The 25,765-nt window shown below is 41.2% G+C and overlaps 1 protein-coding gene across 1 annotated transcript; it reads right to left on the reverse strand.

Annotated features, from left to right (window-relative positions):
- c1ql4b (complement component 1, q subcomponent-like 4b) lies at positions 1-25,765 on the reverse strand. Its single transcript, XM_022203906.2, has 2 exons — positions 24,941-25,765; positions 1-2,311 (listed from the first exon to the last, which is right to left on the reverse strand). Exons 1-2 carry the CDS (start codon positions 25,478-25,480, stop codon positions 2,132-2,134), a joined length of 720 nt encoding a protein of 239 aa, XP_022059598.1. The 5' UTR covers positions 25,481-25,765; the 3' UTR covers positions 1-2,131.

Genomic DNA, 25,765 nt, shown 5'->3' on the forward strand with positions numbered 1-25,765 from the left:
TAATCCAGAATTTTCTTTTTATTATATTTCATGGTCTTCAAGGGCAGAGAAAAATCTATGCAGATTTCATACATAACAAATACACACAACTCAGCTCGCAAAGTACAGCGACAGCGATGAATCCATACTGCTTGCAAACAAAGGTAACAGCGCCAGGAAACACACACAGTAAGATGCAGCATGGCACAGAGGTTATGTAAAGCCACTTTGGGGGGGAAAATGTCTGTGTACAATATACAGCGTCATAATGGTTTTTCAATTACAGCACAAGAATGAAGAGTTGATCAGAATAATTCACATCCAAATATCATCTGGGTACAGTCATGCTACCCAGCGTGGTGGGACGATAAAGTTTCTGCCACATGTTTTAAATGTATTATTAGACCAATATGAAGCTTTCCTCTTGTGTGGCACTAAACCTACAAAGAATTTTTTATATTGGACCCGTCTAAGCATAATATGAAAAAAAACTGTTGTTAAATGCAATAATTTGCTTACATGAACATATTTATATATTTTTTGAATGCAGAATTTAAATTACACAGCGTCATGCTTCTTTTGTTCCACCTGGAGTGAGTTACATCCAGCTACATACAAAGATTCACAGTCACTGTCTGCAGTTAGCATCTGCATTTCATCAAGCGAGTACGTATTAACGTGTTGAAGGACCGCTGCCCGCGTTGGAAATAGGAAATCCCTGTCAGATCGCTGTGTGTATTACACGAATCAGCTTCTTCATGTAGCTCAGATTCAACAAGGGAAATTATCTCATGCATAAAAAAGAAAAATAAATTGATATTATAAGGCACAGAGAACCTATAGGTATGGCATATGGCAGTAAAACATCGACAACAATCACCTGCATTTCAAAAACATCTTCACATGTGTACATTCACGGTAAAATTAAAGAAATAGTTTCACATTTTGGGAAGGAACTTTCTTACAAACCAACATTTAACCTTTGTCTGCAGCGCGGAGGTAAGGAAAGATGGTTTGAGCCACTCTCTGTTTTTAATTCAGTACACAACTATTTCTATCACTTTTCCTGCAAACTCGGGAGGGAGTGCAGCCCGATGAAAGCTTTCCACGAGAGGAAGAAGTGTTTAAGCTTTCTACGACAACCAGCTTTTAGCACCATCTAGCAGTGTGGACACGTAGAGCAACTGTAAACACTTGTGATTTCCAACATGTTTTACTTCTTTTCCCCTATAAACTGGCTACGTAACACACTGCAGGCCATAATCTTCTCATCAAACTCTCAGCAAGAAAGCAAATGAGCATATTTCCTAAAGTGTCAAACTATTTCAGTCTGGAGAGGTGAGGCTGTAGAGGGGCCTCGGCTTGTTAGCAGGATATGATGAGGCTCCGTCAGGAGATCAGGAAAACTCTCATAGCTAAACCTCAGTATTGATATACTGTGTGTGTTAAAGGACTGTTACCAACAACTTGACACCTTTCCTCCCTGCTGCAGGAGTCAGACTGCAGCAGGGATGGGATGCTTTTCACACGTCAACAAACCAAGGGCAGACCCACACATATGCACTCGCACACAGGCATGAAGACACAGACATACAAGATGTTGGATTACGATCATGAAGCTGGCTGTTTTATCAGCTGTGATCAATATATTCATGACTTTTCTTGTTTGGTGTCTAGGGCCATATTGAAAATCCATTTCTCAGTCAAGGCGAGCGGCTGCAGCCAAATACTCACACTGCGACTGACAGATATCATTTCAGTGGATTTCAGGCCGGCGGCTGAAACCGTGTCTCAGAGTAACAATTGGAGTTTAATTAATGTGTCGACACCTGCATTAATGTGTGTACAGATGAATGTGTGCGTGTGAACGAGGGTGTGAATGATGTGTTTTAGCCGTGCTGACAGATGGCACAGAATGATGATCACACAGATGTGTGTATCAGAAGTAAATGTTATCTGATAATATATATAATACTATATTCTTTTTTACACAAATTCTCTTCCAACTCTATTAACTGTGGTCATGACATCATGTACTAGACAGCAGCAAAATGACAAATGACACTATGGAGGGACGGTGTGTTAGATGGAGAAAGGAGGGGAGACTTTTTGCTTGATTACAGAGAGGGAGTGAGAGAATGAGAGGATCCTGTCAGTCGGGGTAGATGAGGAAGCCAGAGAAGGTGCTGTATTTGTTGGTGTTTCCCCCGTGAACTTTGCCCCCGTCTAGCTGTACGCACACTTCGTCCCCGACGTCCAGGTGCAGGATGACACTGTTGGAGGCGTAGTCGTAATTCTGATCTGCATCTTGAGCGATTGCACTTGCCCTCACCTGAGACAAAGACAAGAAAGGTGATGACAGGCTCCCAAAATGGAAGTAAACATTTAAGTTGAGAAGAAAATAGGATAATGGGGGTCATGAGAGCTCAGTTGTTGTGGTCTAAGTTGTTCTAAATATGTTGCAGATTTTTTATTATACATTTTCGTGGGCATTTTAACAGAGGCAGAGAAATACAGATGTGACAGGAGCTGTAGAAAACTGTAACACGTCACTGATACAATCCAGTAATTATTTGAGGTTTAGCAGATTTTTGAGAAACTGCGTTAGAGCCTCAGCATATTTTTCTAAAGCGCAAGAAAGAGGAGCATTTTGGACAGAGGAGGAATTCATTTAAAATCTAAAATCTACTACATATTATAATATATTACAAAAGCAATATTCATTCCCCGCTACACATAATAAATGTCCTAATAACCACTTATACCCACAATTTGTGCTTTAAAAGTATTATCTGTATATTGTGCGTCCTTTCAGTTGTTTTGGAACTTTCATGTTAAAAATCTAATAAAAAATACAGGTTAAAAATATTTTATTACAGTTGTTCAAATAGCATTCATGTATGTGATCATACATTTATGCGAGTGTTCATTTATAGTGAAGATTAATGATATTCACTGGTTAGTTTTCGATATTTCATCATGAGAAATCAATTCACTGGTCTCACCTACATGCTTCCACAGTCCTGTCTGCTCCCAAAATTACTGTTCTTCTCTAATACTAATCATCACCTGCAGAGGAGGCTTGCTCCGCACCGCCATCTAAATGTTAATTACCAATGAGCACGACAGAAATATAGATTTGTGTTCCACGTGAAAGAAGCCAGTGTTGTCTAATGCAACACTTCACAGAGAGAAGGCTGCAACGATAATCGCATTAAAAACGAGTTTGTTTAGTTTCCTTAATAAGCTGATCATTATATTTGGTTTGTCTTTGTCGTCTTAACACGGTGTCCCAACCACGAACAGCTGGCTCACTTTTTCTGATTGTGACTACTGCCATTTCCTGTTTCTCTCTGTGATCTTGGTTTAATGTCATCAGTGCTGATGCCTTCCTGTCCACTGGGTAGATAAATGAGATGTGCAGTGATCTTTGGCCTCAGACCTCCATCTGAGAGCACAACCTTTCTTAGGCACTATCAATTTTTCCAGAGGCTTCTTGCTCTCACAGCTGATCCACCTGTTGCAGAAGGAGAATCTGATGGGAATTGCAAGGGATGGCATGAGGGAACACATCAGTTCATCTGTCAGGCAGTTACAGAAAACACAATTAACCTTCACACAAACAGGTTCTGATGCAGACTGGCGGGTGCTTGTTACTGCTCATCTACAACCAGTGTTCATCAACGTCATTAGCTTCTCGTCAGCTTGGAGGAGTGTTACAAGGCGTAAGGGAGAAAGTCGTACCAATCACAAGAGAAGGGTTCAAAACAAGCAGTGAATGCCACACGGGCTTTTTGTCACCTTTAAATCTAACAGTGAACCTGGCTTATAGTTGCACTTTTAAACATCCAGCAGTTATAGAGCACTTATTTTCTTTAAAGTCATACTTCTGTCCATCTGATTAATGCAAGTCCTCTTTAAGTTTCGTCTTTGGTCCATTATCGCCCATTTCACTTCTTACCATTAATCTGACAGCATGTGAATATATCGGCTTCATGTCTGAATGCACATCCTGGTTGCTTTTCCATAAAAATCACAGCTTCAGTCCCACTAGGTTGGCTCTACAAACACATGTGCCATCTTTTGAGTCATCCATTGTTATCTAGAAAGTTTGATAAGCTTAATATTAGTTTAGGTTTAGTATTTGTTCATTAGCAGCCTCTCAAACCTTGATTCACCGTCTAAACTCATATTAAAGACAGATATTTACTGAGGCTCTCTCCTTGTTGGTGTTTAAATGAAGCCCTGAGTCACACTGACGTAAAAGGGACCTGAGTAACGATGGCAAATGCTGTAACTCTAACAGATTGATGAGGGCAGTGAGGTTACATATTGCATGTCTGAAAAGGGCTTAAGTTTACTAATTAATCACTAACTGTGTCCTTCCCTGTAAGTGGAGTTGGTTCACTGGGGTTTGTTAAAAACAGCTGCCTGCTGTGCCCGAAAACAGAACTGATTGAAGTGCTGAAAGTGAACCAAAGTAGTACAGCTGTGGGAGAAAAAAAACAAAAAAAAAAGAGCTGAAAGTCACTCAAATGCATTGCATGAAGAAGAACAGCAGTAAATTTAAATGTGAAGCAACTGAATTGAAATTGGCATTGAAACACTAACAAGAGGAAACATGAACAGACTACAAAGTTCTTCAAGATGTGAAGGTGTGTTTCGCAGTAAATGTGAATAAAATACACAGGCAAGGACAGAGACAGTTGAGCATCACGCCACTGTAGCCTGTTATCAACACAGCTGTGACACAATAAGACGTAATGATCTTTTTTAAACAGGCATTAATTCTGCCACCCAGTAACTGCCGGTATTCAAAGCAAACACCACAGCAGCTTATGTGTAAAGATCACAGGTCTAGGAGTCATGCACAGTTTTTAAAAATAATATGAGATGATAAAACGTTCCTCACCCTTTTTATCTTCATGGGGACAGTTTTATGTTTGGAGAAGAGAAAATCATCCACATGATGCTGGCCGTGTAATGGCATGACCAGCCATTAAGGAGCAAGTAATTATATCTGACGATCACTGCACATGTTTGCATAGCGGTTAACACTAATATGCTACCGCTTAACAGCGATCCAGTGATGCCCCCATATTCCAGTAGGACAATGATCGTATATATGTTGCTAAATAAACTCTGCAGAATCAATTGAACCCCCATGCAGAACACAGTGCAATTACTAGACATGATGTCCCCTACCTCCAGCATCCCGGGATTCAGCCGAACACATTTCAGTGTTGTAAAACAGCTTTTCTGTGCATCTTCATTCATTATGTTGCTAAATGTTTCTGTTATTCCATCCACTCTCAGTAAAATCTGATTTGTTTTCGCACTCAGTAAGCAAATCTCCTTATAATAAATTGCACTATCACTGCGTATTCAAGCAGACAATCCATTTAACAGTGGGAAATAAAGTACACATGTGCATACATATTAATGAATGCAAATACGGTACCCTAACTACATCCTTGTCTCCTCCTCTGGGTCTGGGTCTGACTAAGGATATGGTTCATCATCTCCACCACTCATCAGGCTTCCTTGATCCCCTGTTATCACAAAGACAAATCAGAAAAGACTAAACTGTCCATTTCTCCTCTTCCTCTATCCAACAATGATTTTTTTGGACCATTTCATCAATTTAGCTAAATACATTTCTCTGTACAAGCATTTCTTTCGTGTCGAGAAGGTGAACATTTTTATTCCCCTCCTTACGACAGAAATGAATCGATACGTTTCCTTTGTTTTAATTCAACTCACATCACTCCATTAATTGTTGTCTCTCCCTCCACACCTCACGCCCCTTCGATCATCCCTCTCCCATTCGCCACACCATTGCTATCTCTTCATTCTGGACCCATCTATCCATCTTTTTGTGTCCGCACACCGGAATAAGATGCAGGTCACGCACGCATTTTCTCTCCCCCGCCATGGCAGTGTTGGCGGGAGCAACGACTAAGTGTGTCCCTGTCCGGTCTAAATCGGATTGATTAACGACGTGCTGCTGTGGCAGGTCTCCTGAGAACCCCCTCACCCGACCCCCAACACCCCGCCTCCTCCCATCCACCATGCCTCCTCTACCACCCCCCACCCCCTTTACAACACCCCTCACCCTTCCCTTACCTCCAGATGCATCAGGGCAGGCTATACATGGCTACAGGCTACAGTAATTGGTAGTCAGACAGCCGTGGCAGCTCCCCGCCTAATAGGTCCAACTCCTCAATAACTCCATACAATCACAATAAATGGAGGCACAGGATAGGCTAGAGTGGTCAAATGGGCCCATGAAATACTAGCAGGAGGTCAGGATATGATGCTACACTCACACACCAGCCTACTCTCTCCATACGTCTAGATAAGAGCAGCTCTTTGTTTTTATGAATCTCAAGTGAACACCTGAGATAAAAACACATGCAACGTAAAAGACATTTTGTTACTTTATAGGGTTCCACTGCTTTACTCTGAAGGGACTGAACAGCTCCCCTGAGGAGACCTAATAGGTTTCAGGAAAAATATAACAGCAAAGAGATTCTGACATCTTGTACATCCAACATCTGTCTACATGGTTGAGCGGCAAGATTCCCCTGACAGTACTGTCAGCTGAGTTAGAGGCTGACAGGCTGCTGTAACTAGCTATGAGTACAGTACACCAATGAGCAAAAAACATTATGATCAAGTGAACAACGCTGATTGTCTCGTAACAGCAGAGCATGTCAAGGTCGGGGATATATTAGCTGGTACGGGAACCGTCGGTTTCCTTTCAACGTGTTGGATGAGGGCGAAATGAGCAGTTTGTAAAGACTTAAGAAACTTTGACAACTTTGACTTGTTATGACCAGAAGGCTGAGTTGAAACATCTCTCAAACAACAAAGTCTGTGAAGTGCTAACAATTAGCAATGGTGAGCATCTTTTATGGTCTATCCAAGGAAGGAACACTCAATTTTTGAAGGATTTGCCAGACCAAATCTGATCCAAGGTAGTCTGACTCACCGGATGTAGACTGTGGGTATAAGCCTCCCATTGGCCGTCCATTTCACATGGCTTTACCAGTCATGATTTTTTAAAATCCTCTTTCCAATAGGAAATAGCAACAACCTCCATGCAGCAACCTATCATGCTGAAAATTTCAAGTATTGCTGAAAATATGGCTGGTGCAGTCAGGAAGCCCTGCTAGTTTTTTTTTTTTTTTTTTTAATGAATTTTAATATCAGAGCTCGCCACTCTGTTCCAAAAAAAAAAAAACAATTTCACCATCAGTATTTTGATTGAACATCAGAGCATCCTGTTCTTAGCCCTGTCCAAAACAACTGCAGTTGGTTTAAAGAAACACAAACCCAAGCTTTTTTCCACTAAAGCAGAATAATAGTAAGGTGCAGTCAGACCATTCTACATAATGCCATGATAGTGATCGAGAATGGTGTGACGTTCAAAGCTCTTTAAATTCTACATCTTCTGGATTGATGTTAAGGACTAACAGCATATCAGATGGGAGTGTTTATAATGTTTTGGCTAATCAGTGTCTAAGTGTAGTTCATTTTACTCTATGTGTGCATGGACAAAAATATTCTAAGTCTCTCCAAAAATATCTTTAAACAATGTCCTCTTTACCTGAATCAACCACATTTAAGGGTCACAGCAAAGGTGGCTGCAGTGATATTCACACCACCTCACCAAAATGGCCTTTTAAACATGAACATCAGCTAATTATATTTGCCAGCCAAAAGGACACAGTTTTATTTATGGCTTTTTTATGGTTGACTTCCTTATGAGGCACGCAAGTTTACTTAGCCTCTGCTCAGACAGTGGAGAGAGATGCTGACATTTATTGCGCTATGTTTATGATTAATTCATAACTACAGTCTCCTCCTATATATACAGTAAATCTAGAGAACCAGTTCTCCTTTTTATACATTTTATGCACATATTTACAAGAGTGTGACATTTAAAATGTTATCACAGTCATCATCAGTTTTATTGACACAATGGAATATGAGTAAATCATGACTAAAATGTCACCTGAGTCGGTGAAACAAAAATAGAGAACAAAATCTGCTAACTTGAAACTAATATAGCGTTTAAGATTAAACTAATTGTTCATATTTGATATCAAATGAACTGATACTGAAGCATGCATGTAAAATCTATATGTTTCAGTACTGTAAAACTGAACATGTACAATTTTAAAGTACATTCTTGAGTCTTTGAATTTGATGCTGCATTATATTTATATTCAACTATGTGCATCTGACGGCTGCAGTTGCAAGTAGATTGTCAGATCTAATAGTGCAAAATAAAATAATGTACCATTCACTGGAGCTATGTCAGGCTCTAACATAGCAACTAAAATCTTGGCTCGCTGTCAAAGAATGTTTAATAATGCATATTTGAGTGTTTTTTTCCCCCTAAATGGTGCACAAGCAAAATTCTTCAATTCCAAAGTCAATATTTGGAGATTTATGGCCCACAATAGATGTTCTCAATATGTCTCACAGACTTCTGACACATCTCCTTCTCCTCTATGATATTCTTAAGTTTCTGTGCTGCCACAACTTCCTTTAAAACCAGCCAAAGATTTTCAAAAGTATTCAAATCTGAAGACTGAGACAGTCAATACAAAACATTCCTGGAAAGGCTCCAGAACATGTTGACACATCTTTGGGGTCATTGTCTTGGCAGAAAGTTCAAATATTCTTCTTCAAAATCCGTCTAATCAGGACCGTGCGGCCCAATAGGCAGAATAGTCAATGCTAGGGGCGCAAGCCAGCCGGGGGGAGGCACCGCAGGTTTTTTTTTTTTTTTTTTTTTACATTAAGAAGAAGAAAATAGGCACCAGTAGATCCGTGTTGACAGTGATGGATACACCGAACTTCCAAAATGAAGAGGCAAAAGCCCTCTGGAGCTCATTTCAGAAAAAAACGTAAAGAAGATGAGGAGAAGCAGGCAAGAAAGAAGTCGAGGTATGGTGTCATGAAATATTTTGTTAGAAACTGCATGAACAAACAACCGCGTATCGACTAGCTCGTAATGCTAATGGGCTAACGTTAGCCCTCGTAGTGACAGTACTGTTAGTGCTGCTTTGTTAGCTCACTTTCAATATGATAAAGTTACTTCTGTGTTGAAGAAAGTATCAAAGACAGTGATGTACGAAATGCACGTGGTGATGACATTGTTGATAGAAATCGTTTCTTTTAAAGTTTGTGCTCTGACGCACTGACAGTCTCGTACCGTTGCCTGTGTGTAGGCGATGCTACCGTCATTGAACTTCACTAACTGGCTTCAGTTTATTTTAAGCCATTAAAATAAATGATCAACTTAAACACAAGTTTATGAATATTTACATATTTATATGAATGAAAACATGACTCCATGCGTCCCAGACGGCCGTACAACAGGAGGGGATTACATCGTCTTTATCAGACACGTCATTACCAGGGTGTCACATTTAATTAGAACAGGTGTACTGAAGCTGTTGTTCCACATACAGTAATTATTTACATGTTACAATTTTGAGATGTTTATATTGACATTAGGTCAGGGATGTTATTATGTCAGGTGTTACCATGTATTTACCTTCCCATGTAAACACCCAGTTAATCAATTACCTTACTGTCTCTTTTTAGATTCACTTCTGAAATATTTATCTTCCACTCCTGCCACTACTGGATCAACAGCAGCCTCCACATCCACCTCAACAACAGCCATTACTGGATCAACAGCAGCCTCCACATCCACCTTGGTACCCAGTGATGGAGGGCTCTCTGAAACCCAACCTGGAAGCAGTGAAAACATACCCACAGTCCCCTCTACATCAGACCAGCCTGTTAATCAAATAGGTACACCTTCCTCTATCCCCACCCCAGTGCTGCCTGGCTTCAAAGAGGTAAGACAACCTGTCCCATTCACTTCAGGACAGCTTCAGGATATATCAGATCCAGCAATAGACCCGGCAGACTGGCCATCTGTTTTATCTGACAAACTTTGAACAGAGTATATTCAAAGGGGACCATTCCAATGAGAAAACAATTTCACTTTTCCCAAAAATAGCGAGTGTAGAAGGTGTCAGCAAGATTATTTCACCAGACAGTTAACTAATGGACAAAAAATACAAAGAAGCAATTTATTTCAATATTTATTTAAGCTATTTAATGTGTGTGTGTTTTTTTAAGTGTGTAATTTATGTTCAATAAAGTGAAAAATGTTTAAAGTTAGTTTATACGTATTTTTTTTTAATATCTTTTTTTGGGCGGGGGGCGTTGAGAAGGTCTCGCCTAGGGTGCCAAATGAGTCAGGAACGGCCCTGCGTCTAATCATCGATCAGCTGTACGACCTCATCCTGTAGAGCAGGGGTGTGAAACTCATTTTGGTCCAGGTTCCGCATACGGCCTAATTTGATCTCAAAGGGGCCGGATCAGTAAACTTATAGCATAATTACCAAGAAGTAACAACAATAAGTCTAAGTTTTTCTGATGTTTTAGTGCCAAGGAGAACAAGTATATTAGAAAAATCTTTATATGTAATGAACTGTCCTTTTAAAAATTATATTAGAAACAACCAGAGATTAAAGTAAGTGTAATTTCAACAACACTATGACTCAGTTTAACATTTATTTGTGTGCATTGTTCATTACAACTAATCACAGTGATTGTACAATGGCACAACATATTTAGTCACAGGTATGTGTAACTTAAAAACATAGTCCTGGAATTTAAAAAAAATCAAACTTATGAAGATACAGAAATTTTTTGAAGTCCATTTTCCACATCTGGAAAGTAATTGTGAACACCTAAATTAACTCTGCACACCTTTAAATCTTAAGTAGTAGCTATTTTATACAGACAGTTAAGAAAGTAAAGTTTTCACCTGCCTTGTTTATGTATGAAATGTATATGTAAAATATACATTAAAAAACTACATACATAACATGGATGCATCCATTAAAAATAATATTCCACTCAACCAAACACTTGTAGTGAATCTGATGACCAACACTGAATTTCACAGTATTTACTACAGCAAGTTTTCATTTAGCAACTGTTTTTTTTTTTTCCTAGGGCAACAATGTTTAAAGCAGCATTTTACAGGATTTATTCTTGCTTCGTATTTGCTCCTGAAACTTGACATCTTTTAGCCTGCACAAGTGCATCAGTATCAGGCATCATGTCCTGAGCAGCAGTAGCCAACTTCAGCATGTCAGTTCAGTGCTTCTGTGTGAGCTTTGTGCGCAGTTTTGTTTTATTAATGTTCATTACTGAGAAAACTTGCTCACAAAGATGGGTCGTCCCAAACGTGCACAACATTTTTGCAGCTAGTGCCGTTAATTTAGGGTAGCCTGGAAGGAGATGCTGATCAAATGTTTCCAAGCCCACAGAGGCAAATCCGTCCTTCAGTTCTACATCACACTGCAAATCGATTATTTCAAGTTGCATGTCAGAGGGCACATCAGAAGCTTCCACTGTGAATGGTGAGAGAAAAACTGCCAATTCTGTCTCGAGTTCGCTAAAGACCTGAAATTGTTTCTCAAACTCCCACAGCAATCCCGTAAGCTTGTCTTTGTACTGACTCATGTCAGCATTGACGCTGGCTGCGCACACATGCGTCACCGCTTGCAAGCTGCGTCGCTCACAATGCGAGCTTCAACTTGAATGCACGTATGCTGTCATAACACTGGGTGATCCTTTTTTTTGCGCCCTTGTAACATTTTGTTCAGATTATTCAAGTGCTCTGTAACATCAACTATAAATGCAAGGTCCCGCAGCCATTGTGGGCTTTGTAAATCCACAACAGGTTTACCTTTTTTCTCCGTGAACTGTTCGATGTCCCACGAAGATCGAAGAAGCGCTTTAGCACAGCACCTCAGCTTAGCCACCTTACTTCAGTGTGGTACGGCAGGCCATGGCTGATGTTACTGTCACTGAGAAGGCAGTCAAACTGACGACAGTTCGGACCTCTGGCTCGGACGAAATTAACAGTTCGGACAACCACCTCCACTACGTGATCCATTTTTAACGACTTACAGCACAACGCTTCCTGATGCAAAATACAGTGGAATGTCCAAAAACAACTCCCTCCATTTGCGGCTTTGACTTTGTCTTTAAACTTTGCCACAACACCCGCCTTTTTCCCGATCACTGATGGTGCACCATCTGTAGCCAGGCTGACAGCGCAGGACCACTCCATTCCGACCCTGTCCAGCGACCGACGACAGTGAAGAAAATGTCCTCGACTGTTACGGTGTCTAACATCGGCACCGACTCAAGAAACTCCTCTGTGACATTCACCTCAGTGAACGAACAGGTAGTGGTCCATCTGTCTCGGAAAATCCTACACTCGATGTCCACTTTTTTCTTTGTTGACAAAGGCGTCTTGCTGATGAGCCTGTCAGGGCCAGCAGAAAAGCAGGTAAAAGTCCAATAGACAAAACTACCACCTACAGACCCGGCTTCCGTATTGCTGCCACCTGGCGTAAGTGCCAAGTCACGGCGCTGCGTCACGCTGTCCGCTCCGAATAATACGGAGCGCCTCCAGCAGACAATGTGGGAGCTGCAGTTTGATCAAACGAATGCAGTAGTAATGTAGGTCATAACTTTTTGAATATTTTTTGATATTGTCGATGTATTCCACGGGCCGGGCCGGGCCCCCTGGCGATATAGTATTCTTTAAAAATCCTGTCCAGAGAGATGCTAGTCACGTAATCAAGTTTGCCAGTTCCTGCAACAGCAATTTCACTTAAGACTTGTGGCCAAAGTGAAGATCTATATCTGTGCCCAAGACACAAAGTTATTCATGACTTTAATGTCATGTGGTTAGACTACGGTTATTCTTTGTATGTGAAAATAGGACCAGCCATCTCCTCAGAGTCTGCAGCTGCTTCTAAATGCAGCTGCAAAGAAAGCTTGATCACATAACACCAGTATGGGATTAAATCCATGTGTTTCCTGTCCATTTCAGGATTGATTTTGAGATTTTGTTGTTGATTTTTCAGTCGGTTGGCTCCACCTTCTATAGCATTTCAATACTGCTGTTGGAGCATTTAGGTCGACCAACCAGATTCTTTAGGATGTTCTGAGATCTACATACAAAAGCAGACATGACACTGGCTGCTCTTTATCTCTGGAGTAGTTGACTTTTCCATGAGAGAACTGTTAAGAGTTTAGAAACTTATAAATCGCTGCTAAAAACCCACCTCCTCTGTGTGGCCTTTAGTTTAAGAAGCTTATCACACTGACTACATCTCTTAATGTGTTATATCTTTTGTTTTTTAGTTATTTTGTTGTGTTTTTATTCCAATTTGTCTTTCAGTCATGTGCGTTATACTTTGCTATTTTAGTTACTGGTTCACATTGGTTCAAATATTGAAGTTTTTCAATGTGCTAGTTAAGTGACTTGGCTAATAAAATGCCGACATACCAAGACACATCTTTCTCCATGTACCATGTATTCTTTTCTATTTGGCCATATATATGTATACTGACAGTCAATAGAAACTTTGAGGTAGAAATGTACACAGAATTCTACTTGTAGGGGGGTTGTAATTATTCATTGTGGATTTACTGATGATCTAGTGCCCTGGTAGTTGAGATAATGATCAGTTGTCATTTTGTCATGATTCATTGCACATAGGTTGGTCACTTTGCAAAAGTCAACCGAATACACACCAAGCAATACTCAGTGAGGATCTGCACAATTTGAGAATGGGTTTTGAAGGCCTATATAAAGGCCCAAAAAAGGCCACCATTGTTAATCCAGTGAACAGCATCATGCACTGGGTATGGTGGAGGCCGGTTTGAGCTACAGTGATGTAGCCAGGCGTATGGGCTGTTCCCAACCCACAATCAGAAGCCTGGTCCAAAGCATGCGCCGACGGATTGCTGCCTGCATCGAAGCAAATGGAGGCCATACTCGGTACTGACTGTAGTGACTTTGTGTTTGGCAGGTGCTGTTTTCTTTTGTGAAATTCTTTATTTTGAAATCATTCTTGAAACTTTAGATTTTTGTTTCTGCATGCCAATATGCTAAACAAATGATTCATATGAAGAAAATCCAGTTTCGGGCTTCAAAATAAAAATTATGTTGAAAAATATGGTCTCAAAGTTTCTATTGACTGTCAGTGTACAATGATCCATGCATCCCATAATAACTCCAAAAAACAGACTCACAGCGGTTCTACCCTGTTTTCATGTACCATGCAAGTATTGGCAGTAAAACGTCTTTTTTTCAGCGCGGAAATATTCCTCATTCTTCCACACCCAGGAAGTTTAGGTAGTGTACCATTAGTTTAAATTTGTATGTAATTTTGCTAACTATCTGTTAAAGTATCCTGCACCATTGCTTTATTGGTGTATTAATTAATTTCCACCCTTAGCTTTTCAGACTGCTCTTTTTTATTTTAATCTGTATCACATCTGAAGCAACTCTCGTGTTGCTGTAGAGTTTGGATGGGTGAAGTGACACGATTGTAATTACAATCATTATGTTACTTATCCCACACAATATTGTGTAAACCATTTCATACTCAGCAGGACTGGCCAAAAATAGCAACTGAGTGGTTTTCAATTGCTTTATTGTTATTTTCCTCTATTTTAACCATCTCAAAATTCCTCTGAATTCCATCACTGTACAACATATTCAAATTTTTTGAACCAGGCCCACGATGATCAGACTGAATTGTGTTGTAACACTGAAACCAGCACAGATGAGTCTGCAGGTTGAGCTGTCAGTAACAATCAGAGTGAAACCTTGTTTTCTTAAAGTGGGCAGGAGGCACTGGGGCTTTGGGAGTGAAAACAAGAGGGAAAGGCAAATCAGGATTATTGTCAACAGCGGCGGAGATTGATAGCGACAAGGGAGTGAATTTCTGTCTGTTGGCCCAACGCTGTTCTGACTTGATCTGCTGCTGTTGGGAAGAAGGGAGACCCAGGGGACAATAGAGAAGATTACACTGCCTACACTTTTCGTTGGGGGGGGGGGCAGCATTAAATGGGGAAGGAGAGACATGGAGAGGTGGAAGGAAGAGAGAGACGGGGAGAGGAAATTGACAGCATAGAAATAATTCACTGACAGTGCTGAATGCTCAATAAAATCTACATTTTTGTGCATGTATCACTGATTTGTGTGACATATTTAAGGGCTGACATACTGTATTTCAATTTTATTTAGCCATAAGATATTCACCACTTTTATGTATGTGTTAATAAAATGTCTGAGCTTTGTCTTCAAGGAAATTGATGAAATGAGGGCACGGGGCTAGGAGAAAAGAAGCATACATAGTGAAAAGGTGGTTGTGAAAGCAGAAATTTGGATTAGGTCACTCAGACGAGCGAGCAGCTGCATACACTTTAGCAGTCTCGGCACAGGATTCGAGTAAAGGAAACCAAAGTTGGGAGAGGCCTTGAGTGATGGAGAGGGAGCCTGTTGGATAACAAACTGATCAAGCATGCCTGTTTCAGAGGAGGAGAGGGGTATAAATGAGGTTGGGGAGGTGGGCTGTCTGTGTAGTGTGTTATTTTTTCAGTTTTGTTTTGTTTCACAGTGGTGCCTTGATCCTCTGGTAATAAAACTGACAGGATTCATTCACTGTGATGTACAGACCTCTCAGAGCGGAGCGGGCGATTGAGACAGGGTCTCTTAAACTTACCTGAGGGACCTCTGGGGGTGAACTGGGAGAGTGGAGAAGGGCGATTGAAATGGCATTTTTTGTAAAAGCTGCTGTGTTCTCGCTGCTTCCATCCGTGCGTACCGGCCGGAGGTATCCTGTTTCTATTATGCAGGTCGACATGTAACCCTTCTTCTGCACTGCAGACTCACACACTAATTGGCATACTAAATGCTAATATTTTTCCATGACACTCAAGACCCAAGGTGTCAAGATGTTGATTAAAAAGTCTCTAATTGGCTCTAGACTGAAACCTTTGAGGGTAGAGGAGATGGCTTAATTGGATATAAATGGGTTCTCTGGATGGCTTACCTGCAGGGCTTCAGTTTCAGCAGAGCAGCTTACATTCCTTTACAACATATTGTTTACTGTCTTGTAGGAACAAAGATTTGAACGCATACACCAGTACACACAAACTATATGTAGACACACACGCAGCACATTGAGAAAACAGTCATACACAACCAGAAGTAAGTAAAAGTCACTCATTCATCATATAAAAACTGTCTCAGGTCAGAAGTTAATGTCTCTCTAATTCTGCTATACCTTTTCCACTCTGCTAAAAATGTTAAAAACCCATTGATTATTTACAATTCCTCATGTTAGGTGTGACTGTACCTCTATCAAACACTGGGGCACACTGCTGTTGATGAAAGAGACAAAATACTGTTTCCTTGATGAGGAGGAATAATGATATAATGGGGAGGCAAAAGGAAAGCACAACAAAGGCACGGCAAAACGCAGTAACAACCAGACGGGCCCTTTTAGTCTTCAGAATATAATGGCCTCAGCCATTATAACAGAAACACATCGTCAAATAATGGTTGTGTGCATGAACATGCGCATAAATGTGTGTGGTCTCAGAGAAAAGACAAGAAGGAGAAGAAAAAAAACAAGCAAAGCTGCAGGGTATATGAGAGGATTCGTTCTATTTGCTCTACTGTGTGAAAGGATTGACTTTTATCCTTTTTCACAAAATGTTCCCCATTATACCGTTCTGCCATTGTGTCACTGAAGCAATGCAACACACAGAAAATTAGTTTATGAATTATTCTATCAAGACATGCACAACTGCTGGGAATAAAAGCAGCTTCAAATGTGGCAAAATAAAATAAATTTAAAACAGTCTAATGAAGTGCTGCATGAGGCTCACATTGACACCTTGTCTGACGTACTGTAATTAGCAGCTTCCTCCTCTCAGCAGCCACATCACACCTACCTACTGCAGGCAACCCGCTCCTTCTTCTGATTGAGTCCGAACTTGTCATCACCACAAATCTAAAAGGTACATTTATTTATGTAATTAGCTCATAGACTCATTAGTTATTCCTTATAAATGCTTAAATCTTGCGTTGTAGTTCAAGATAGAATTAAATTATGATGCTTGACAGATGTTTATGGTAACTACAATGGGAGTCAGAAGTTTGCAAAATGCTGTCTTTGCTGCTTGATGGATGAGAGTCACAAAAATCTTAATCCAAACCTTCGTCTATCAGCTTGCCAAAATGAATGCATATTTAAGAGTTCATTAACCAAATACACTCATTACAATCAACATTCTGCAACCTTGACAAGAATCTAGACTATTTTTTTTTACAGCTTTTGCATCTTTAATTTGCCTTTAAACCAAAGAATAATTGTCAACTTTTAATTAATTTCTCTTCCAACCTTCACACCTCACATTCTCAAGGCTGAGCCACATGACAAACCATTTTGCTGAACTGAATAAATCCCAGTTTGTCCACCAGTCTCATCTTTCTATAGCTTAAAGTAATGCCACCGCCATAACGAGGTGTCCAATGCCGAGATGCTACCAACACTACATACTGACCAACTGACCATTTCAAGTTCGCCTATATTGGACCAGTTATAAATATTCATACTCCCACTCCATGCTCATCACTGTAAAGGGCAAAGTACATATTGGTGGTGAATTATATATCCATTGAAAAGGTCATCTACCTCAACACCAATCTTTGATGAGTTATGGGGTTCGGCGATGGAAAAAGATTCCTTCCACGGGGGGCTTAATTTCTGCAAACGTGACGTAAACTTGTACATGTGCTGCACATTTAATTATCTGGTGTTTCGGATTATCAGCTGGCAACAGAAGAACCCGACATGTCTCATTTTTTTTGTTTTGTTTTTTATGAGTGTCTGACTAAATCGCTCTCTCCTTAATCCTCAACACCTCTCCTCATTGGAGAAGCTCTGTCCATTCTCCTGTGAATATCCATCCATCTCTCTCCCTCCCTCTGTCAGCCCACTTGTCTGCACCCTGCCTGTCTCTGCGGTGATCTCTCCCCAGGATGTGTCTTATTCTCAGCTCCCTTTGACAAGACATTGATCAGCACTGTGCATATCAGTCTGACAATTGTTGTATACACGCATGTGCACGCACATCTACCCTGCTGAGAAACACGCCGGAGACAGACGCAGCAGACTTTAAAGGAATAGTTTGAAATTTTAGGAAATATGCTTATTCTGTTTATCCTAACAGTGAACATGAAGCTGGATCCAGCAGCCAATTGGCATAAAGTTTATTAACCATTATCTTTTTTATCCGAGTCATGTCACCATAGCGATTTTGTCCTTTCTATGTTCCTAATAACTACTAATCAGATTAATTTACTAAATGGGTTTTCAACATCAAAACCTGCTGAGAAATTAGCTAGTAAAGACCGCAAAACGTAAACTGGTTGCTAGGAAACATCTCTCCAGCTTAATAAGACACAAATAATTTAGAAATGACATAATTTAAAAAAAAAAAGACACATATTACAGTTGCCCTTGTTCTATTTCAAGCAGTATATATGCAACTGAGACATAAAACGTCATAAACTTTGACCACTCCAGAGCGAAATTTTAAATGAGTTGTCATCTGTCTGCTCGGTGGCTTATACTCATACTCAACTCTTACCAAACCGCTAGAAGAAAGTGAACAGGGTTATTTCCCAAAATGCCAAAGTATTTCTTTTTTCGACATTCTCAGTCACCATCTCTGGCTCATTGGAGGAAAATTTCATCATATACACTGATTTTAGCGGAGGGTGTCATCTCTGTTATTAGCAAAACGAGCAAAATGCATCCCCCCTGGGTTAACCCATCTACAAATTACCTACTGTTTAGAGGTGGATAAAAAAATGCACTGTACAAGAACATAATTTCTCACAAAGATTGTTAGAGCAATACATAGTAAGGAACTAATATGCTAGTGAGGGCCTTTGCCAATTTCTCAATTGACAATTTCTGTTGTAAAGTTTTCTCATTGACCTGACTGCTTCCCTGCACTTGTCTATCTGGTGAAAAAGCAGCAGGTGCAATGAAACTGTGAGGGCAAGATCAGCGTTGAATTGGGTTAAATAATTTAGCTGATGGAAAAGATAATTAATGGGGAGTCAATAGCCAGTGTGGACGGGAAAAGTGTAAAGTGTGTTTGGGTGCGTGTGTGTGTGTGTGTGTGTGTGTGTGTGTGTGTGTGTGTGTGTGTGCGTGCGCATAAAGGAGGGGCACAGGTGAAGGGGAGAAGATCTCATCTAAAGGCTATGAAAGATTTAACAGCAGGAGAAGACAGGAATGACAATGTCTGTGAAGGCACGCAACAAACCAAGTCCCCCTAATTATATCTGGCATTTAACTGTCTGTCCTCTTTATCCTGCACCTTATACACGTCCTGTCAAATCAATAAATTGTGGAATAAATATCTTTATGGACTTGATCGGTCAAATGAAAGCTTGCAAAAGCTACTAAACAATGATGTATATATTTAAAGGCCTGTAAAAAAAAGCAGGGTTTTAAAAAGCTGTCAATATACTTCCTTAATGAATGTCAGTAAAGCTGAGCTGAAACTACTGATTCCAGTAAAAGAAAACTGTCATAAAATGAGACCATGACTCTTTTTTTCAAGTCTGATTTAACAACATATTGTCATAGGATAGGCTGATTGATTTTTCGCCATTACCTCATGATTTTTAATTTAAAAATCTGTCACATCTGTATATACTGTACTCTTACTTCCAGATCCAGACAGCAAATTATACGTTTTTGATATTAATTTGGTGGATTGTGTTGCCTTGGTTGAATTATGCATTTCAGATTTATTTTGGTAAGTAATCATTCATTTAAGTCATTGTTCAAGCCAATATGCCAAACATTGTTGTTTCCATCGTCAAATCTAAAGATTTGCTGCTTCTTTCAAGATTTTATAACCAAAAAAATTAAGATATTTTGGTTTGGGCTGTTGGTCAGGCAAAGCAATCAGTTGGAAGACTTAGACTCATAATTTATCAATCTTTCACTGAATAAAATGTTTATCAAGAAAAGAATCAGCAGAATAATCAATAATGGAGAAAATCATTAGTGTTGAAGCACCAATTTGTAATCTGCATCCGGGTCCAGATCTGCACAAAATATGTACTGCAACAGACAGTCAGCAGATGCTAGATGTTAAAACAAAAAGTAATCTTACTGTGATTTAAATTAAAATCTGTATCTGCACCAAAAACTAGCATGTTTTTTCTTGACTCTATAAACTTTCCACCAACAGTTTTCGATATGTCCAGTTACTCATCAAACAAATGGAGCAGGGAACACATGGGCAGCTCAGTGAAAGAGCTTCGGTCCAACCCGAGAGATTCTGTTGGTTTGATTCTGTTGATGCTAGATTGTATCCACTCTACATTAACCTTAGCCAGCAATCCCATCAGAGCATCCATCCCACTGCACTTCAGTTCATACTATTAACATCTGTTTAAATCCTAATAGCACGGATTATGATGTTGGTCTTGCTGACATCATAGGTAGCGCTGTGGCATTCACGTGAATGGTATCTTGTATGGTGCCATAATTGGGTCAAAAGTCACGCGCACGTAACTCTCTCTCACGCGCACGTAACACTCTCTCGCACGCGCGAAACACGTACCCCGCGCAAGCGGAAAAAAGTCTCCACGGGCGCAGACCAAGCTCCATGCGCCCAGTGTCTCACAAAACTGTCCTCTTGCGTGCGTGGAGCTCTGATCTACGCGCGTGAGGAGAAGACTTTTGACCCTTTGTGGGCGGATACCAGTGCTCGCCACAACCTCCCTATGATTGGCTGTCTGCGACAGCAAGAACTCACCCCCCACGTGGGATGCCACTTTATACAAGAGTCAGTTACTGCGCTCTAAGCGCCTACAAGACATGAGTTAGGAACTAACACCACAGTCCGTGTAGCAGCATTTACCACGATGCTAACAATCTCACTATTCTCTGGACGCACACATCTCCGAACACCACATGAACGCTACGATCTCTGCCTCTATGTCTCTCCACGACGCAGTCTGCCGTCAACATCGGAAGTCGAGCTTGTTGGTGCCAGCATAGAGCACAGTCCCGAAGCACCCTGCAGTTGATGAGTAAAACATAGTACCAACCGCAGCCCTCTCTACTGTGACAGGTGACATCATTTCCTCTCTTGTATACAGTGGCATCCCACGTGGGGGGCGAGTTCTTGCTGTCGCAGACAGCCAATCATAGGGAGGTTGTGGCGAGCACTAGTGTCCGCCCACAAAGGGTCAAAAGTCTTCTCCCCACGCGCGTAGATCAGAGCTCCACGCACGCAGGAGGACAGTCTGCACACGCGTAGCAATGTCTACGTGCGCGTAGAAGGCTCCTTGCGCGCGGAGACATTGCTACGCGCGCGCGCAGAGTGTTTTTTGCGCCCATGGAGACTTTTTTCCGCTCGCGCGGGGTGCGCGGGGTACGCGTTCCACGCGCGAGAGTTATGTGCGCATGACTTTTGACCCAATTATGGCACCATAATCTTGTTGCTGCACTAGTGACTCCTACTGGCTGACCTGAAGGCAGCTCGAACCTCACTGTGAAGTTCAGGCAGATGATAAGAGGCAAAAGGAAAAGCGATGACTTTTACGCCGGTCTGCTGCACTTCATTTGTCAAAAGTAGCATTAGCATGAGTTGTATCTTTGAAAAGAAAGCTGTGTCTCAGAGAGGATCTGCTCCTTGGTTCAACTCCCAACTGCAGACTTTAAAGCAAGCATCACAAAAGCTGGACAGGAAGTAGTATTCTACTAGTTTAGAGGATGCCAGGACAGCATATTATTTATCATTAATAGAGGAGAACAAGAACAACCCAAGGTTTCTCTTCAGCACTGTAGCCAGACTGACAGAGTCAGAGCTCTGTGGAGCCTTGTACTCCTTTAGCTCTGAGCAGCAATGACTTCATGAACTTCTTTGCAGATAAATATGTTACAATCAGACAGAAAAGTTGTCTCACCCTTCCTACAACTGTCACAGATGTATCATCGAGTACACTTGCTTTAGAATTGGCTGTAAGGCCTGATGGATATTTAGACTTCTCTCCTATACATCTCTCTGAGCTAATTTGAACAGATTCTTCATCTAAACCATCAACATGTCTTTTAGACTTTATCCCAACTAGACTGTTCAAGGAGCATTTATCTTTAATTGATTCTTCATTATTAGATTTGCTCAGTCTCTCTTCAGTAACAGGCTACGTACCACAGGCTTTTAGGGTTGCTGCAATCAAACTTTTACTTAAAAAGTCTACTCTTGATCCAGATGTTTAGCTAACTATAGACCTTTACCAAACCTCCCATTCTCTGAAAAATTCTGGAGAGAACTGTTGCAAATCAGTTACGTGAACATTTACAAATAAATAGCTTGTTCAAAGAGTTTCAGTCAGGATTCAGAGTGCATCATAAGCTTCAGATAATGGACTGGTCTCTATACTTGTTTTGTTGGACCTTATTTGACTGCAGTTATTTTTGAACAGGACATGTCCTTTAACTCACACACAAAACGAGTCTGAAGGACTTCCTTCTTTTACCTGAGAAATATTATAAAGAATGAGGAACATCCTGTCTCAGAGTGATACTGAAAAACTAGTCCATACATTTGTTACTTCCAGGCTTGGCTATTGCAGGATGTCCCAATAGCTCTCTGAAAAACCTACAGCTGATCTAAAACACTGCAGCGAGAGTACGGATGGGAGTTACAAGAGAGATCATATTTCTCCTATACTGGCTTCTCGTCATGGCTTCCCGTTAAATCTAGAATAGAATCCTTCTCCTGACATACACAGCTCTTAACAACCAATCTCCATCATATCTTAAAGACTTGATAGTACCATATTATCCTAGCAGAACTTTTCGCTCTCAGACAGCAGGCTTACTTGTTCTCAGAGTGGAAGGTAGAGCCTTCAGTTATCAGGCATCTATGCTGTGGAACCAACTCCCAGTTTGGGTTCAGGAGGCGGACACCCTCTCATCATCTATGATACTCTTATCATGCATGTTTGCCAATGTGTGTTGTATGCTTCCGTGTCACCAACTCCAACCATTCTCCCATCCTTCTCTTTCTCCCTCCCTCTCTACCTCTACTGTCCATCTCAACCCAGCCATCCAGCAACAGATGGGTCCACCCATATGAGCCGGGTTCTGCTCAAGATTTCTTCCTGTTAAAAGGGAGATTTTTCTTGCCACTGTCGCTTCAGGTCTTGCTCTTGGGCTTCAGGCACATGGATTCTGTAAGCATCTTGAGACAATCTGAATTGTAATTGGTGCTATTTGAATAATTTTAATTAAACTGAATTGCTTAAAACGAATGTTCGGTATGAGAAGAGACTTTGCGAGGTGAGCATTTAAAGTTGTAATTGTAGTAGCTGCTGCAGGAATAGGGAGGTCCTTATATTTGTTTGTGCTTCTCCAGAAACCCTGTGTTATGTCCACTGTACTCAGGACAACTCGGGTATAGTCACATTTACACGGTGAAACAGCGTCATCTGAAATCATCTGCTATGTCCTTTTGTGTTTCCCATATTTAAAATGTGAAACAATGCCACCGTGTGCTCTCAGTTTTCAATAGCTGAATTAATCTGCACTCACAGATACAGAAAGGTTGAATTGGCCCTTAACATGCAGATACCTTAGTTGTATCTGCATCTGTCCTGCTATACAATGTCAACTATCAAATGAAAACTAAACTCTGTTGCTCTGCCAATTTCTTCCTAGCACACTTATTTAGAATCTTCTCAGCTGTAGATTCACTAAAGCAAATCAGCGAACAGCAGCCCAGCACGGCGAGGGTCTGCAGAAACATATTGCTGTCAGTTCATGTACCGTGTAAATTATGTGTAGAGGAAACTGTGGTACCATCAAAGCCTTGTAACAACGCAAGCCCTGTTTTTTCCTTCTTTTCTGGTAATCCCCAGGACATCACTCTTCTGTTCTGCAGCACACGTCAGAATCAGAGCTCCTCAACAGAGTGAGGGCTTAGTACTTCAAGCTTGTCACGGTTCTCCAGATGGAAGCATTCAAGGCTTTTTCCAGGCATTTGTACTTGTTTATTTATTAGTGTTAAAGTCAGAGTTCCTCAGAGGACAGTAGCCAGCTGTTGCATTTTGGCTTTGTTCCACTGAGACGTGGAGGATTGTTATCCTGTTGATCGCTTGGCTGTCACTCTCTCTCTCTTTGCAAGCTGTATACAAATAATTGCTTTCCATGTAAAGCAGTTCTTTACCCACCTCTGTTCCTGCTTTCATCCTGTCTGTTTTTTCCTCTTTGTCCTCCAAAGTAAATCACTGACTTTTGGAATGTTTTCAGATTAAATTGTGTTTTTTAACTGAGCATTACTAGTTCTCAGCATGAGTCATTCTACTTTAATTTTTCTCTCAGAAAACAGAATTTTGATTCGGTTAACCATGTGGAACCTTTGCTTTAGACTTCTTTGTCTAAAGCTTCACTAGGATGTTCTCAGTGCTTTGTTGTTAAAATTGTGTTTTGACCGTGGCAGTCAACACCTGTACAGAACAATCCATTCCTCTTCAATAGCGCTGTAATATCTTTGGAATTCTGCAGTTGTTATTTTAACTATTTGACTACACCGGTTCTGACGTTAATGAAATCAGCGTTTTCACCAAAATGTCACCTTTTCATCAGCTCTTAGTTGCTAGTGCCTTAATAAAACAAAATCTTAGTTATGCTTTATGTCTGCAACTGTTTTGAAATGGTTTTAAGAAGGCAAATCATGTTGCTGAGCCAACAGGGGAAGAAAACAGTTATAGGAGTCAAGGGTGAATGCAAATGACATATCTTGCTATTTCATAGTTTGAAGAGCTTAGTTTATGTTGTACTTACGTGCATTGGTTGTACTGTATCAAACTCTGTACATGACTGTATGAAGGATTTTCATTGACGTTTTTAAGTTCATTTTGCAGATAAGAGTTTGTGTCAAATTGTCGTTCGTTAAAGTTTAGAGGAACACTTCAGAACACCTTGACCACACTCACCTGCCCGTTCTTCTTCAGGTCGGCCCACATGCTCGTCCCGTCGCCGCCTCTCATCAGGACGTGGTAGGTGAAGTAGTAGATGCCAGGCAGAGGGCAGGTGAACTTGCCAGTACTCGGCTCATAGTAGTTCCCTACATTGGTCACCACGTCATCAAACTTGAGTATCTCACTCCCTTCGTGTTGTTTGCGGAGGCCGGCGTAGAAGGCGATTTTAGGACTGTAGAAGGAAGAGCCATAACCGCCGGGTCCAGGTCCCGGTGGACCAGGCGGGCCGGGCTTACCGGGCTCTCCTGGGGGCCCCTTAGGACCTGGAGGACCAGGAAGTCCGGGGCTCCCTCTGAAGCCCTGTTTGCCCCTGCGGTTGGGGAAGTCTGGGGGTTGAGGGGAGACGGCTGTCAGCTCTCCCTGTGGGGGGGTGAAAGTGTCACACACCATCTTGCAGCTCCCGAGCATCTCGTAATGCGTGCTCCCTCCCCCCGACCCTCCCCCCTTGGTGGTGTGGACCAATAGGGGAATCGCCACCAGCAGGACCAGGACCATGGCCACGCCAACTCCAGCCCCGATGACGCGTTTCTTGCGGCTGAGCCGTGAGGCGGCCAGCGTGAGGAAGTCCTCCTCCCCTTTAGCTGGAATGGTTGTGCCGGCCAGGCTGAAGTCTGGGTAGAAGGTAACTATTGAACTGAGAAGATGGAGGAGGGAAATTTGTGATTTTGCGGGGACAGAGGATGAAAATGTGGGACTGTTGAAGGACTGGGAAAGTCTCAGACAGGAGCAGGAGAAAATCAGAAGTGGGGTGGAGAATGACAAATAGGTTTTTCCATTTCT

Source organism: Acanthochromis polyacanthus, chromosome 5 (assembly GCF_021347895.1).
Source record: "Acanthochromis polyacanthus isolate Apoly-LR-REF ecotype Palm Island chromosome 5, KAUST_Apoly_ChrSc, whole genome shotgun sequence".
Lineage (NCBI taxonomy): Eukaryota > Metazoa > Chordata > Actinopteri > Pomacentridae > Acanthochromis > Acanthochromis polyacanthus.